Source organism: Euprymna scolopes, chromosome 10 (assembly GCF_053919585.1).
Source record: "Euprymna scolopes isolate OS-2025 chromosome 10, ASM5391958v1, whole genome shotgun sequence".
In the NCBI taxonomy this organism is placed as follows: Eukaryota; Metazoa; Mollusca; class Cephalopoda; order Sepiida; family Sepiolidae; genus Euprymna; species Euprymna scolopes.
This window is the reverse complement of record NC_136491.1, coordinates 122,144,590-122,159,599: the sequence shown is the minus strand read 5'-3', so window position 1 is coordinate 122,159,599 and position 15,010 is coordinate 122,144,590. Positions and strand designations below refer to the sequence as shown.

Below are 15,010 nucleotides of genomic sequence, written 5' to 3'. Positions count from 1 at the left end.
AGTTTTAAAACTTTGCAGAATTTTTTTTTTTTTTTCAATTTCTTAAAAAATAGAATAAATACTGAAAATAAGTCTTCCTGATCTCATTTTTAAAATTACAAAAAATTGATTAAATAAATCTAAAGTGGACAATGAATATTAAAGAAATGAAGAATGGAATTGAATAAAAGTGTATGTTTTATAAAAGTAGAAAGAAAAATCTAAAAAAGACAATGTTTTGTTGCCATTTAAAAATGTGAGTTTACTGTTATTACTAAAGTTTTTTAATTTCTATTAACATATTAACAAAGAACTAGATTAAAGCTTACAAATTAAACAAGAACCTTATTTAACACAAACTTATGAAGTAAATTTCAAAATTTTAAGCAATGTTTAAGTTTGAGATATAAAAAAATATGAAGTTTTTTATATAATGTATTTTTTAATTATTTATAATAAAGTAATCTTTTATTTAAGAAACAAATAAGAATAAAAATATTATGCATATTGAAAGGTCCTAATAATTTGTAGCAGATTGTATAAAAACTGAAATATATTTCTAATGTTTTTTTAGTTTTTGTTTTCTTCATTACAGTTTAAGTGGCATTTATTGGATACATTTTATATACATCTGATTTCATTACAATTTGACATCTATAATATATAAAGGTATTATGCTTCAGAATTTTTAAGATGATTTAGATTATTCAAATTATTCTTCTCATCTTAGATGTTATTCTTACAATGTTTTGACTTTTATAACTTTTGACCTTTTTCACGTGCATTTTGTTGGATCCAGAATTGTGTGGAATTTTGAATAAGACCTTTTATTTAATTCACAATGGGAGTAGACTGCTATTGTTCAATCAGCCCCAAACAGGCAGAAGTCCATAGTAATTTGTAATTATATACTTTGAATATGAATCCATAACATAACAGATAAAGTGTTAAGTAATAATCAATTCTAAGTGCTTTTAGAGATTGAAAGTTGAATCCTCAGTATGGACGAATACCAAGAATCTAATGAATAATATGATGAATACTAAGAATGTAATTACTTCTTTCTGATCATGACTGATAGAATAAAAGCTGATGGTCATGATCATCGGTTTAATATCCATTTTACATTTTATGCTTGCATATGTTGGACGAATTAAGTAAATGGTTCTTTCTCGAATTCAGTACAGATTCCTAATTTTAACAAGATGCACCTGAAGGTCAGAGATTACATTATCTGAAACATTGCAGGTTTAAGAACAGTAGTCCAAATAATCTGAATCATACATAATTAATATAAAGTCAGTTCAATAGTATTTACCATTAAATCTGTCATACTGGTTGCAACAGTGTATAGCCTAAGATGATTTTCATATGGTTATATTTTTTGTCTCCTTTTTCTCTCAGATGTGTTACTCATTTTAAATGTGTTCCATATGAAGGTTTTTTTTTGTTTGTTTGTTTTTTTTACAGTAAAATAATTAAATAAAAATTAAATAATTATATTGATTATTTTTTTTTTTATTCTAGATTCTGTCACTTCAAATGAAAAAATCCAGAAACCAAGTCCCTGGCACAACAATCCAGGATTAGGGTGGCAAACAAGCAACGACTTAGCTGTTGAAAAAAAGAATAAGGAGGCTTGGCCTTCTATCAGAAATAAATACTGGAACAGAGCCTCTCCTTTTGGAGGTAACTATGGTTCCATTAATTCAGGATCTGTGATATCTAGCTCAAGCTACCAAAACCAAGGTCTTGAGACCAGTCAAGGGTCAAGTGCCATGCAGGGTCAAAGTACTTCCACGTGGAGCTCTAATCCCAATTTCAATGGACTTGAAAGACATACCTGGAATGCTGGGAACATCTCTAATAATTCTGCCAATCTCAACAGTACAGGGTGGAGCACTCTCCCCCCTAGTCTTTCGATGAATAACCAAGGTCACAATATGCAAATTCGTGCCAGTTCTGCTGGAAGTGATGGTAATTCCATGAATTCATTTACTTCAAGCAACATCTCCAGTATGGCCTGGGGAGGACCTGCTTCTCAGGGTGGTGGCGGAATTGGTCGTCCCCCAACAACAGCCATGCAGCTGATGCAACATAATGCTGGCACAGGGGACATGAACAGTCACAACAGATCTGTACCAAACAATGGTGCTTCACTCAATACAAGTGAACCTCAGGGTGGCTGCCAGTCAAGGGGGGGACATACCGGCAATCCATTATTGTGGCAGGGGGTCAACCAGGGTATGCCACCACCACCGGGTACATCTTCACTTCGTGGCAACAATTGCAATGAGTCCAGTTGGAGTAGTGTCAATGTTCCAGGTATTGGAAATGCCAATCAGAATAACCGATCACTTGTGATCAACAATCAGGGAGACGACAAGCAAATTGATAATACGTGCCAGCAAAATTCTGATGTCTCATCAAATTGGAGTGTATTGTCGGGTGCCAATAACGGGAATACAAAGAAGAACACAAACACCTGGGACCGAGCTGTATCGCCGGCGACAAGCGTCAACACCGAGTGGAGCAATGCTGCTGGACAAAGGGGGGTCTCAAATAACCAAGCGGCTAGCAACGCAAATTTACAAGGACAGTGGAACAATACCACCGCGAATAACAACACATCTAGCAACAATAATAGCAGCAACAAGAATAACATAAATCACCATCACCAAGTCGGAGGGGGAGTAGTAGGAGGAGGCGTAGGGAATTTGTCATCTTCGAATCCAAACCCTAAACCCCAGCCCAGTACGTGGGCACAGGCTGCTGGAAAGGGACTCAATACTTCTGCAAGTTCGAATTCCAATAGTGGAAATCCTGCTGCTGGGAACAATGGATCTCGTTCTTCTATCACTGCTCAGCGGGAGGAAATAAAGAGGCTAATTGAAAGCAACGAAGGATGGGGATCACGACCAATCAGGCAGGATAGTACCTGGGTTGTGCAATTCTCTCCCAAATCAAAACGGAAATTTGAGGAGGAATCAAATGTCTGGAATAATGGCAGCAGTAATGGTACTGCCATTTGGGAAGGAACCAAAGATGGCACTGCAATATGGTACGGTACTGCTGGCAGGCCTGGGACGTCTGGCTACCACCATGAAACTGACAATTCTGGTACTTGGGTTGATAAATCTAACAAACCACCCTCAGGTGCTGTTGGTACCAGTTCTAATGGGAATGGCGGTAGTACCGGTGGCAGCAATGCTAGTACGAACAATCCAGTGCGATGTGCAAGTGCGGGTATTGGCAGTAACAACAATGTAATTGGGAGCAACAATGTTAGCAACAACAGTGTTAACACAACAAATGTTGGCAACAATACCAACCCCACCACTCAGGTTAACAGCAGTATAATGAGCAACATGAGCAGCAGCGGCAGTAGCAGCAGCAGTAGTAACAATGCCATGGGCGGCAGCATCTCCATACGAAACAATGTCGGCAGCCAACCTGTCGAACCACAACCCAACATTGGCAGCAACAATGGTGATAAGAATGTCGGTATGTGGAGCAGCAACGGGGGAGCAGGTGCTGGTGCTGGCCCAGGTAATGGAAGTCTCGGTGGCGGAAGTGGAGGCAGCAGCAGCAGTAGCAGTGGCAGCAGCACAGGAGGGGGGAGCAATATGGGTGGCGGAAATGGACAAGCCAAGAACTGGAACAAAACTGAGACAGGTTCCTGGAATGCTAGCCATTCCAATGCTAACAATCCCAGCGCCAACATGAACAACAAAGGACCGAAAGCTTTCGGGCATGGTGGCAGTGGCTGGGAGGAACCGTCCCCTCCGTCCCAGCGACGACAAGTTGACAATGGCACCTCATATTGGGGTGATCCCACTCAACAACCACAACCTCAAAATTGGAATAGTATTCCTCAAAATAGTTCACAAAAGCAGCAGCTGCAGCAACAGCAGCATCACCACCAACAGCAACAACAGCATCACCACCATCAGCAACAACAACATCACCATCAGCAACAACAGCAACAGCACCATCAACAACAACAGCAGCAGCAGCAGCAGCAGCAACAAAGACAAAAAGATGATACCCAGTGGAACAAAGTAAACAACCCTAAGCAGCAAAATTCAGGTTGGGGAGAACCAGTTTCAACGAAACCTCAAGTTGATGATGGAACAAGTATTTGGGCTCCAAGCCTTCAACAGCAGGTAGGAACTTCTTTTTGTTTTATTTTCTTTATTAAATTGTCTTCTTTCAACAGAGTTTATTTTTTGGTCCATTGATATGACGGATATGATTTAAAAATACTTTAAGAGTAAAACACAACCATAATACTTGACTTTTGTCTATCAACATTTAGTAACTCTTGCTCTCTTTATTTTGCCCTTTACATTCTATCAGCGATGTTTCTTACACAGGGGAAAAAGTTGCTTTTTTTTTTGGTCGGAATCTATCCAGTTAGCACTTATTATTGGCTAGTTTTTAACCATAATGAAGTATTATTTTTATTTTTTATTTTTTTTTTAGCTTACATCAAGTGGCTTTATGCCTTGTCTTAAGCAATTTCGATAAAAACAAATAATAATTATTTGTGAACTGACAATTCCTATTTACATGCCTCCTCACAAGATCAGAGTTAGATAGATATTTTTTTAAAGTGGGGGAAAATCCAGGCCCCACTCTCCCTCAAAAAAAGGGGCACTATAGATTGAACGAGAAAGAAAATTGTCTCTGTATAGAAGGACTTTTGTGCTGATTAAGGGCAGAAATGACAAAATGCAGCCTCAAAACAAATACTACACTTGTTCCTGGCCAAGAAATCAGTTCTGAATCTTGCATGGTTATGATGTATTGTGCTGGACATTTTAATTTATCAATAGTTTAAAAAGATATCCGAATCTGTTTACTTTGTGACTGTGCAAAATTTGAAAATTTAAAATTGTTTATTTAGAAAGTCATTTTTAACAAGTAATAGCCCATGACCATAATACTTGGCTTTTGTGTATCAACTTTAATTCTATCTAGTAATTACTTTTTAGCACCTTTTTTAAGCGTATATTAATTCCAAAATTTGTGCAATCATGAAGTAATGTGTCAGTTATTTTAATTTATTCATCATCATTGACTTAACATCTGCTTTACATGCTGGCATATATTGGACGGCTTTTAGAAATTCACTCCCAAACTAACCTATCTATGATCAGGTCTTTACTTATCCCTTTTTCTCTTGCCCATCAGTTATTATCATTTCCTTACATATTTTTCTTGACATTCCCTTCTGTTACCTCAACCTATGTGTAAAAATGATAATAATTATTCAATAGTGGTAAAAATACAGTGTTTTGGACTTAATATTCTTCCAAAAATGTCTATAAATAAAAAGTGAAAAGGAATTAGTTCTTTAAGTTTGTCAGTTATTTGGGTAGGAAATTCCGAAAAGTCTTGCTCAGCTAAGAATTTGGTCAGAAATCTTACTTCCTTCAATATTTAATAAAGAAAAAGTTGTCTGAATCTGTTTACATTGTAATTGTTCAAAATTTGAAAATGATTCTGAAACCTTTAAACTGTTTAGTCATTATTAGTGAAAATTGAAGCTAATAAGCAAAAGTCAAGTATTATGGTTCATTAATACTCTTAAATAGTATTTAATTTTTACTGCCTATTACTGTATATTATTGAACCTTTTTTCTTTCTTTTTTTCTTGCTTTTATCATTAACTCTTAATTTACACATCTGTCTTGGCGAGCATGTTTGAAGGAGTTTATCAGTCTTTACATTATCCTTCTTTGTGATTTTTCTCTTCTGATTTGCAATGAAGATAAGAAATCATTACTTGATTCAATTCAGTGGTCAACAAATGGTGTTTCCTTACAAGCTCATCAAAATAAATTAGAATGTATGTGTCAGACTCACTTCAGTAATTTAGAATGTATGTGTCAGTAAATTAGAATGTATGTGTCAGACTCACTTCAGTAATTTTTATGAGGAAATAAGTGGAGGGTTCATCTTAGTAAGAACCAGAGTTAAAATAAAAACAAAGGAAGTAATAGATTTTGTTAGCAGTAATCATTTAAAATAGTAAATATGAATTAAGAAATGATAGCAAGTTAATTGAGCTAGGTACAACTATTTTTAAGAATGTGATCACTCCGAAGCCATACCCACATTGTAATGTTATTAGGCAGAGAGTTTGGAACCTGGATCACATACAGATGGATTTGAGATCAAAAGAACAAAGGATTATTTTAGAAAGAAATGAATAAAGTGAAAACATCCCTTATCCTAATGTCAGTAGGTTGAAAAGCACAATCAACAGAAGAATGGTGTCTAAGAAAATTGTGATCAGGAATTGGATCACAACTATTTACCTTGTTGGATAGCATAAAGTTTATTTAAAAATGCATAAAGTTTATTTAAAAATGCTCACAGTTGATGTTGAGGTAGAAAAGAACGTGGCAGATATTTGTGGAAAAAAAATTGATGTAACACAATCACACATTTTCAGGTTATTTTATAAATTAATTTAACTTTTTCTTTTCTTTTTTTAACTATAACAAGAATAAGAAAAAATATTTCCGATACCAAGGGAAGCAACTCTGCTCAGATGAGAAAGAAGGTCGATGAAATTATTTCCCTTATATTCAACACTTAGGATTAAATAGACAAACAATAAAAACTGGGATTAATCTTATTACAATATTACTCTTTACCTCTTTACTTGTTCAGAAAAGAAAAGAGAAAAAAGAAGCGAACAAATGAAAGTTTAAAAAGATTTTTAAAAAACAGTGAAATCTTAAAATTGAACAATTGCAATGATGCCACTTCATCTTAATTAAATTAAAAAAAAAAAATTGTTTTTTGGTTGTCAGTGCAACTTGGATATTATCTCTAATTTTCATATTTCAACCATATATTTTCTAAAGTTGGAAACACTTTGGGACAAGTTTTGGAGCTATTAAAAGCATATCCTTTATTTGTATATCCATCTGTCTATCTAAATATATTATAGATGATAGTATACAGGAATAAATTTGAGTAACCATAGATACAAGAGGTTTTAAAGTAGGTAGTAAATCTGTCTCAAGGGGTGAGGTTATTGTCTAAATGGTGTCAGTAAGAGAATGGTATGTTATTGAGAATATATCAAAAGGAAAGAGTCTATCAGATATATGTATACAGAGTGATGATATATGAAAATGAAACTTGCACAATGAGACTTGAGGACATGTGTTGCATGAGGAGAAGTGATATGAAAAAGACACAATAGATCTGTAAAGTGGGTCTTAAAAACAAGCTCAGATCTTTTGACCTGAGAGGAAGATTAAATCTGAACAGTATAGAGAGCTGTACATAGAGCAGGAAATTTTAAGAATGGATGAATGTTCCTGATTTAGTACATGTAGAACAGTTGAGATATCAGGTTCAGTTGACAGTGTAAGGCCAAGAAAAACATGAGAGAAAGTGATAAGGATGTGTTAGAGAAAGAGGGATAATAGAGCTGGCCAGAGATATGTTAATTTAGAAGGTAATTTCTAAAATCCATCCCACACGTATCACTAAAATGTATGTTAAACTAAATCTGATGATGCTGATAAGCATTTGATAATCATGTCTGGCAGGACAAACAACAAAAATTGGAGGTATGATTGATTATAAATATTGATATATTTATATGCATCAGTCAAAGCAATCTTAAATGTTTTCATCCATTACACGAACATTGTCTGACATTATTTTGCATATTATGGATTGTTTCTATACTGTTGTATAGATATCTGATATTTCCAACTTTGAGCACAGCTCAGAAAAGTCCCTGTGCTTATTTTGCAGAGTGTACTTAGACAAATTTATTGCACTTGTTCTCCTTAAATGAAAATACCCCTGACCTACCAATCTAGTTGCTAAATCTAAATCCTGTCTTGATGTCAGAAGATTTTTTTACTTTAATAGTTTCTTTCCTAGGACTGCTTGCTTTTGGAATTCTCTTCCTGCTCTCTATTCTTTGACAGTATCAACATGTAGAAATTTAAATGTAATGTGAACAAATGTATCACTGCCCAAATCCCCACTCAAGTGTTTCCTTTATAAATCTAGCCCCTATCACAGTATCCTCTTAAGCTTCAGTTGTAATATGCCTTTTTTGTCTTAAAAGAAAGTGTTTAAAATAATCAACTATAGAAAGAAAATATGTACTTGTATAGCAGTTAACTAACTTCCACACATACACATCCAGCAGCCAGAATTTCGATTTTTCATGCACTTCATGTAATTTAATTGTATTTATTACTTAGTGTAGGACAGATTTCCAAATGTGACAAGTCGTTTGATTTTTTTCTTCAATACTTTTGAATCTGTTTGTGTATTGCTATACATTTAAATCAACAGCTACATGTGACCCTTCAGAAAATGAAATCCATTTGAACTGCTTAAATTAAGAATTGGCTAATCAAAAAATAACATCTTTATCATTGGCAGTTCAAAAGATTAACAAGTGGCTTTGTAAGTCATTTTTTCATTTTATAATTTATATAAAAATCTTTTTTTCTTCAGCCACCAAAAAAAAAAAAAAAAAAAATTACTCTATTATATAGTTTTCTGACAAAATGAATTTGTCAGTAGAGATTAGATTTCTAAAAAAAAAAAAAGAAATTGCTTTGTGTTTAGACTTTGTTTCATTTCATGTCCTAAATTATCTACAACAAAATAACCTTCTTTCCTTAGTAAATGCTAGTTATCACCCTGAGATAAACTCATCATTGAAACTAGTGTAGGTGCATTTATGATGTCATGTTTTACTGACATCCCCAAACATTCATCTTTCGTTAACTTTCTAGCTGACATAATGTTTTCATAAAGTTATCAAAGATTTTAAAAGTATTGAACTTAGAAGTCGGTGCTCAGCTGTATGACAAGTTGAGTTACAAACTGAAAAGAACATTAAAGAGCCATTATACTCAGATGCCAAGTTTATTCTCTAAATTCTGATTGGTTGCTAGTTCATGAGTGGCTAATCTATTAGGAAATTTCTAGTTTGAATTAAGCAATATTTGCATATTAAATATTTGGAGCATTTCATATTGGTAAGTGTTAATTTGATTTTATCCCTTCTCTCTGAAAAAAATGCTAGCATAATGATCTCTAGGAAAGAATAAGTTCCTTCTGGTCTGATTGATTCTGAGGAAGTAACCTGGATTTTTCTGATATTGGTTTAGTGGTGCTGAGCGATATCATTAGGCGTCCTCTGGTTTACGGCAGTAGTTTATCAGGTATGTGGGAATCCCAAGGAGTTATTTTAGAGGATTTGAGTAAAGCACTGAGAATGGGAATTCAAATTACAGGTGTTTCACGTTTTCTGAGAAATCTGAGATTTTGCAGAATAATTCTGTTTTACTGATCAATTCTGATCTGATATTGATAGTTAAAGAGTTTCAACAACTCAGTCTGTTGTTGTGTTCCATTGATAATTGGATGTAGTATTTTACATTTTTTTTTTTTTTTTGCCATTAGCTACTCGCGTCTTCAAGGTTAGATCCTTAGAACTATGAATATTTAAAGCTGGTTACAATATCAAAATGCAAAAACTTGAATGAAATTTTGAATTTCAAATAACTATTAATCATACTGATTTTACCTTATAAAAAAGCATATATAAAGCAAGACTTATGAATTTTATTAGTTTTCTGAGAGGGTCATCTTTGGTTGTTAATGAATTGTGGTTGATATATAAATATATATATATATATATATATATATATATTTATATATATATGATAAAAAACATTAATGATTGCAATTATTAGTCTGAAGAAATTCTATTTTGTTTGAAACTTGCATTAACATTTCTAATTACTGTTTTATTGAAATTAACATGTTTTGAAACAATAAGTTTTAAAGATTTTTCTGAAATGTGTTTTCACTCCTTCATTTCTAATTAGATTGCTTTAACTGAATAATTTAAGTGCATTGTCATGTTTTCATCAACTTTGTTTTCAAATATTTTTTAAGCTTGTGAAAATTTATATTTTAAAATTTAAAAACCTGCTTTACTCTAACAACTTAATTAAAAATGTCTGAATCTATGTATAATTTTATTTAAATACTATACATTGGTATCTGTTAAGGAAATCCGGGTTTTATCAATCTGGTCACCTTAAACTTAGGATACAATTCAGCAGGTCATTGCAGAAAAATTATTCAGTGTCCCTTAATGTCAAAGGTTCTGAAATCAGGGTTAAGCTAACCGGATTTCAGCACCTTTGATACTGGGTGGAATTTTTTTTTTTTTTTTTTTTTTTTTTTTTGCAATGACCTGTCAAGTTTTATCCTAAATCCAGAATTACGACATTGATGAAACCCATATATCCCAATGGACACTAATGTATTATAATTAAATAAAAATTATTTGTATTAGGTTTAGTAAAACTGGTGATTGAACATTTAATTAAAAAAATTAACTTTATAATGTAATCTATACATCTGACATTGAATCCATCATGAATGCTGTCTGTTATTAAATTCAAGGTGATTAAAGTTGAATAGAACTATTCCTAAAGTATCTATAAATACATCATTGAATCTTTACATAAATTGTAAATTCTGAGTAGAATAGATGTTCGTATGATGATGTCTCCTTTTTTAAATGTCTGTTTTCTTTTTTTTGCATTCAGTAAATTTGGTGCCTTTGATTTTAATTTTAATCTTGTTTTTATTTTAGATGATGATCACATTTTTGTGTGCTTTTTTTCATGGAGAAAAAAAATCAGTCATTACTCTGTTAACTATTTTAATTTCAAATTGTTTTTGGAATAAATTTTTAAAATTTGGATAAAATTTATTTGGATAAACAGCAAAAAAAAATTAGTATTTGAATTAATTAAAAAAAAGAAAAAAACGTTAAAAAATATTTTCATGAATGAAAATTAAATATTTATTAAAGAAACCAAATTAAAAACTGTTGGATCTTAATTGACTATTATAATTTAGAAAAGTTAAATTTTATGAGTTTGATCTACAATTCATTTGTTAACAAAATTATAACAAGAATTGGCATGCATGACTCGAAACTTTAAGTATGATAACTAGATAATAAATTGTCTATTTAAAAAGCATCTCTAAAAGCAATATTAAAAAAAAAAAAAAATGGCTATATATACTAAAAGTATATCCTTAGATTTCGGTTACAGAATTTTGACTCTACAGCTGCTACAGGGTTTTTTTTTTTGTTAATGAAAAAAATAACATGTTTGTGTTTAAAGTGAAATGAAAATGGCCGAAAACGGACAGATGAAAGTGCGTGAATGACCACAGTTTGGGTTTCAGTCATTTTGAATTGGATTGCTGTTAGCTTTTTTGCTCCCTTCAGCAGTCTTTTCAACAACATGATACACTTCTCGGTCTTCCAGTTTGGATCAAAGTGTAGTATCTGTTTTCTTCAGTCAGTAATGAAGAAATCCTACTAAACTGAGACATTTTTTATTGTTGTCCCAATCCAAAGTGCCCTTTTTTGGGGGAGTTGGATTATCCCCATATTAAAAAAATGACCTTGTGTCTTACTTTCCCCTTGTGGGGAGGTAAGTAAATATGGATATATGAGAATGAACAAAATATTCTAATCTAATGCAACTCATCTTATTTGGATGAGAACTTTTTCTCATGTTTTTGGTTTTAGTGAAACATAAAATACCCAACCATTATTTATGATAAAAAAAACATTTTTTTTTTTCTTTTCATCAAAAATCCTATTTGCCAGGAATACAATCAGTAATTACTTAAAAATAGGGGTCCCAAAAATCTAAAATGTGATAATGATTGCAGCCTATTTTTTGTCGACTTTTTAGGCAAGATCTAATGGTTGGGATACCAGTGGCACCCAGTGGGGGGGAGCAAGTATGGCTCCCAAACATAGACCACCACCTAACTGGAATGATAATGACATAAGTACTTGGAATCCTCAGAGAAAGGTGAGTTAGATGACCGTTTTTAGAAACCAAGCAATTTTATGCTTACATATATATATATATATATATATACACACACATTTCGATATGGGAAGTAATTTTTTAGTTATACTCTCCCAAATAGTCAATCTTTCAGATTATAGCCTTTGAAATTGATGTGGTGACTTTATTTGGGGAAACCCTTCATCTTTCATCTTAAATGAATCCCTGGGTGATCACATTCAAAATGGCTGATTATTGTTTATATTCTGAATGAGTATTTGAGATTTTTTGAGTTTTTCTGTTATGCATGTTGTTTATAAATGACTTTTGTTATTTCTATCTATGCTAACTATTTTCTTGTTTCTTTTTCCATGACAAGTCTGAAATCTGACCTAATATCTTTCAACTTGTATGATCCTCCACTAAATTTGACATTGCTAACTTTGTTTCCGTTTTCCCCTGTAAAATTTAAGCATCATGCTAACTAACAAGTTGGCCATTTGACAGGCAAAATATCATTGTGAAAATTAACTTTTTCTTTCGATTCTTAGTCAGATTTCATACTTTGAATTTTATTTTTCAAATTCTAATCAATTTATCATTCAAAGTTTTGTTTATTCTTTTTGTAATTTATTCTTAAATGAAGAATTACATTTAACTGAATCATTTTATTTTATGTTAAATTGTTTTACATGTTCATTATTGTAAATTATATTTTTCGTATTGCCTAAAAACTGATGTCAAATTTAACTATGCTTTCAGGGGTTACATTTTGAAAAAAATTTATGTAAAGTTTCTACATTTTTTTAGTTTTTGCTTACAATATAGAATACTGTTTAATCACATTTTATTTTTATTGATAAATAATTTTTACATTGTACAGAAGCATATTTTAGCATTTGTTTTGTATCAATATTGAATATTTAATTCAAGTTAAACATTGAAATAAAAATAAAAAATTCATAATTCGACGACGTATATATATATATATATATATATATATATATATATATATATATATTAAAATAAATAAAAAAGTAAATCAATTACCTACGATTACATTAATGAGAAATTTATGAAAATCATGGATTAAGATCAGGGGGATATTACCCCCATCCTTCAAATATTGCAATTACATATTAAAACATGCATTGTGGATTTTTTTAATTATAATTGTAAGTTATGTTTTTAATCTACATATATACAATTAAGTTATCTATATATGTTCACTGACTTTTTATATTATACAAAAAATATTAAGATCGTTTTTGAAAAAAAAATAGTAATAAGTGAAGACACTTTTCCCCATTAAATTCCCAAAAAATAATTTAAATCAGAAAAAAATAACAAATCTTATAAGACATAAAGCAAGACAGATAATTGCAATGGGATATATTATAATAATCATAGTAAATCTATTTATCCATTTGTCCACTTAAATCAATTATTGAATTATTTAAAATCAATATATTTTCTCATTCATAATGAAAATTCTAATGCACAAATTATTTCTAAAATATTTACAAAATTAAAAATTTACTATTTACATTCATTTTTCTATGAATTTGAAGGACAACACCATGATGTTAATAAACAGGTTTGCATTTTAAAATATCTTTAAAATAAATCTATAATTTTATTTAAAAATTAAGAGTCTTTTATAAAAATTTATACAATGACTTTTTACCTTCAAGAAGGCTGAGATTATGTTAGGTATATTACTATATTTGCTTGTGTATAGGTGGCCAAATCGCTTGATTAATTGTCAGCAAATTTGGTCAAAATATCCGCCATGATTTAATTTTAGGATATTTATGTCAAGATTAAGCTCACAGAAAAAGTCACACTTTCAGTGATAATTTTTGTTTTGTTCATTGTAGAAATTCATTTTACCTGTATCGTATACAACAAAGTCTTGCATCTTGTATAACTTTGACCTTGATCTCTGATGATGAAACATTGGGCACAGTTAAAATTTTGAAGAAATTTCAACTTCAAATTTTTCAAACTTTGATGTATGGATCTGATACTTTTTGATAACAATAAGAATTATGCAACATTTTAAACCTGACGAAATAGTTTTTAAGTCATCAATGTTTATTTTGCATAACTTCAAAAATATCTTATATAATCATGTAGTGCAATCTCATGATTGACTTATGTTTTTTTTTAAATTCTAAAATTTACTTTCTATTTTCTTTTATAAAGATTTGAAATCATATTTTTAGTTTAAAACCTATTAATAATAATTTATCTTGTTAAATAAATGTATAAAAAACATATTTTACAGAACTATTATTAAATTAAAGAATTATAAACTAAAATAGAAAAATAATTAGACAATAATTTAAAATGTTTCATAAAAAAATGTTTGAATTCATTTTTTGACTTATTTTAAGATTAATTCAAAATTGACAGAATGTAAATAACTTTATAGATGTTTTGTAATATTTCTTATTTCCTGCAAGAAGATTAATATTTTTATATTTTTTATTTTCATTTATCTATTGCATTATTTTCAGCAATTTAAAACTTTTACAAAACTGATTTTAAAATTTTAAATCAATTAAATTTCATTTTTAGAAATGTTGGACATCAGTAGATTGTCACCTTTTGCAAACACAGAAATGTTTAATTTTTATAACAGAGTAATATTTATTTTTGTTTTTAATGCAATTTTTATTTTAATCTTGCATTAAAAATATTCAGATATTGTTGCAAAGAAGTTCGAGATTTAGATAAGCTATTGGTCTATGTGATATATTAAAAGTTAATATTATCAATTCTATGATCATGAATATATAAGAAATCACATTAGGTGAGATGAGAAAAAGAAACTAATAACTATCATCAAATGTTATAAAATCAAATTTTCTACCGACCTGTATACCAAGTGTAGAAACTGATTGTAAGATTTATTATCTCTGAATTTGTTTAGTTTTTCTTATTGAAACAAAAAAAATGTTTTATCTAGAAGACATTAATTTCAGATGTAAAAAAAAAAATACTGTCGCTGCCACTCCCTTAAGCTTGAGAGTGGGGACTTTGCACTTAGACTTAGGGTTAATGGTAAGGTAAGTTATTTAAAAAAAAAAATATTTCCTATATCTTTTAAGGAATAAACTATTGCCAAC

At 30.8% G+C, this 15,010-nt stretch overlaps 1 protein-coding gene across 12 annotated transcripts in view; it reads left to right on the top strand.

Annotated features, from left to right (window-relative positions):
- The window catches only part of LOC145286261 (trinucleotide repeat-containing gene 6C protein-like), a 143,939-nt gene that overhangs the window by 74,787 nt on the left and 54,142 nt on the right, over positions 1-15,010 (top strand). For 10 of the 12 annotated variants that reach the window (XM_080135087.1, XM_080135085.1, XM_080135093.1 and 7 more), the window contains 2 exons: positions 1,507-4,145; positions 11,775-11,897. In XM_080135087.1, coding sequence (XP_079991213.1) covers positions 1,507-4,145; positions 11,775-11,897 — 2,762 coding nt within the window. The remainder of the gene's footprint in view (positions 1-1,506; positions 4,146-11,774; positions 11,898-15,010) is intronic. The other 2 variants (XM_080135084.1, XM_080135088.1) reach the window with 1 other exon arrangement.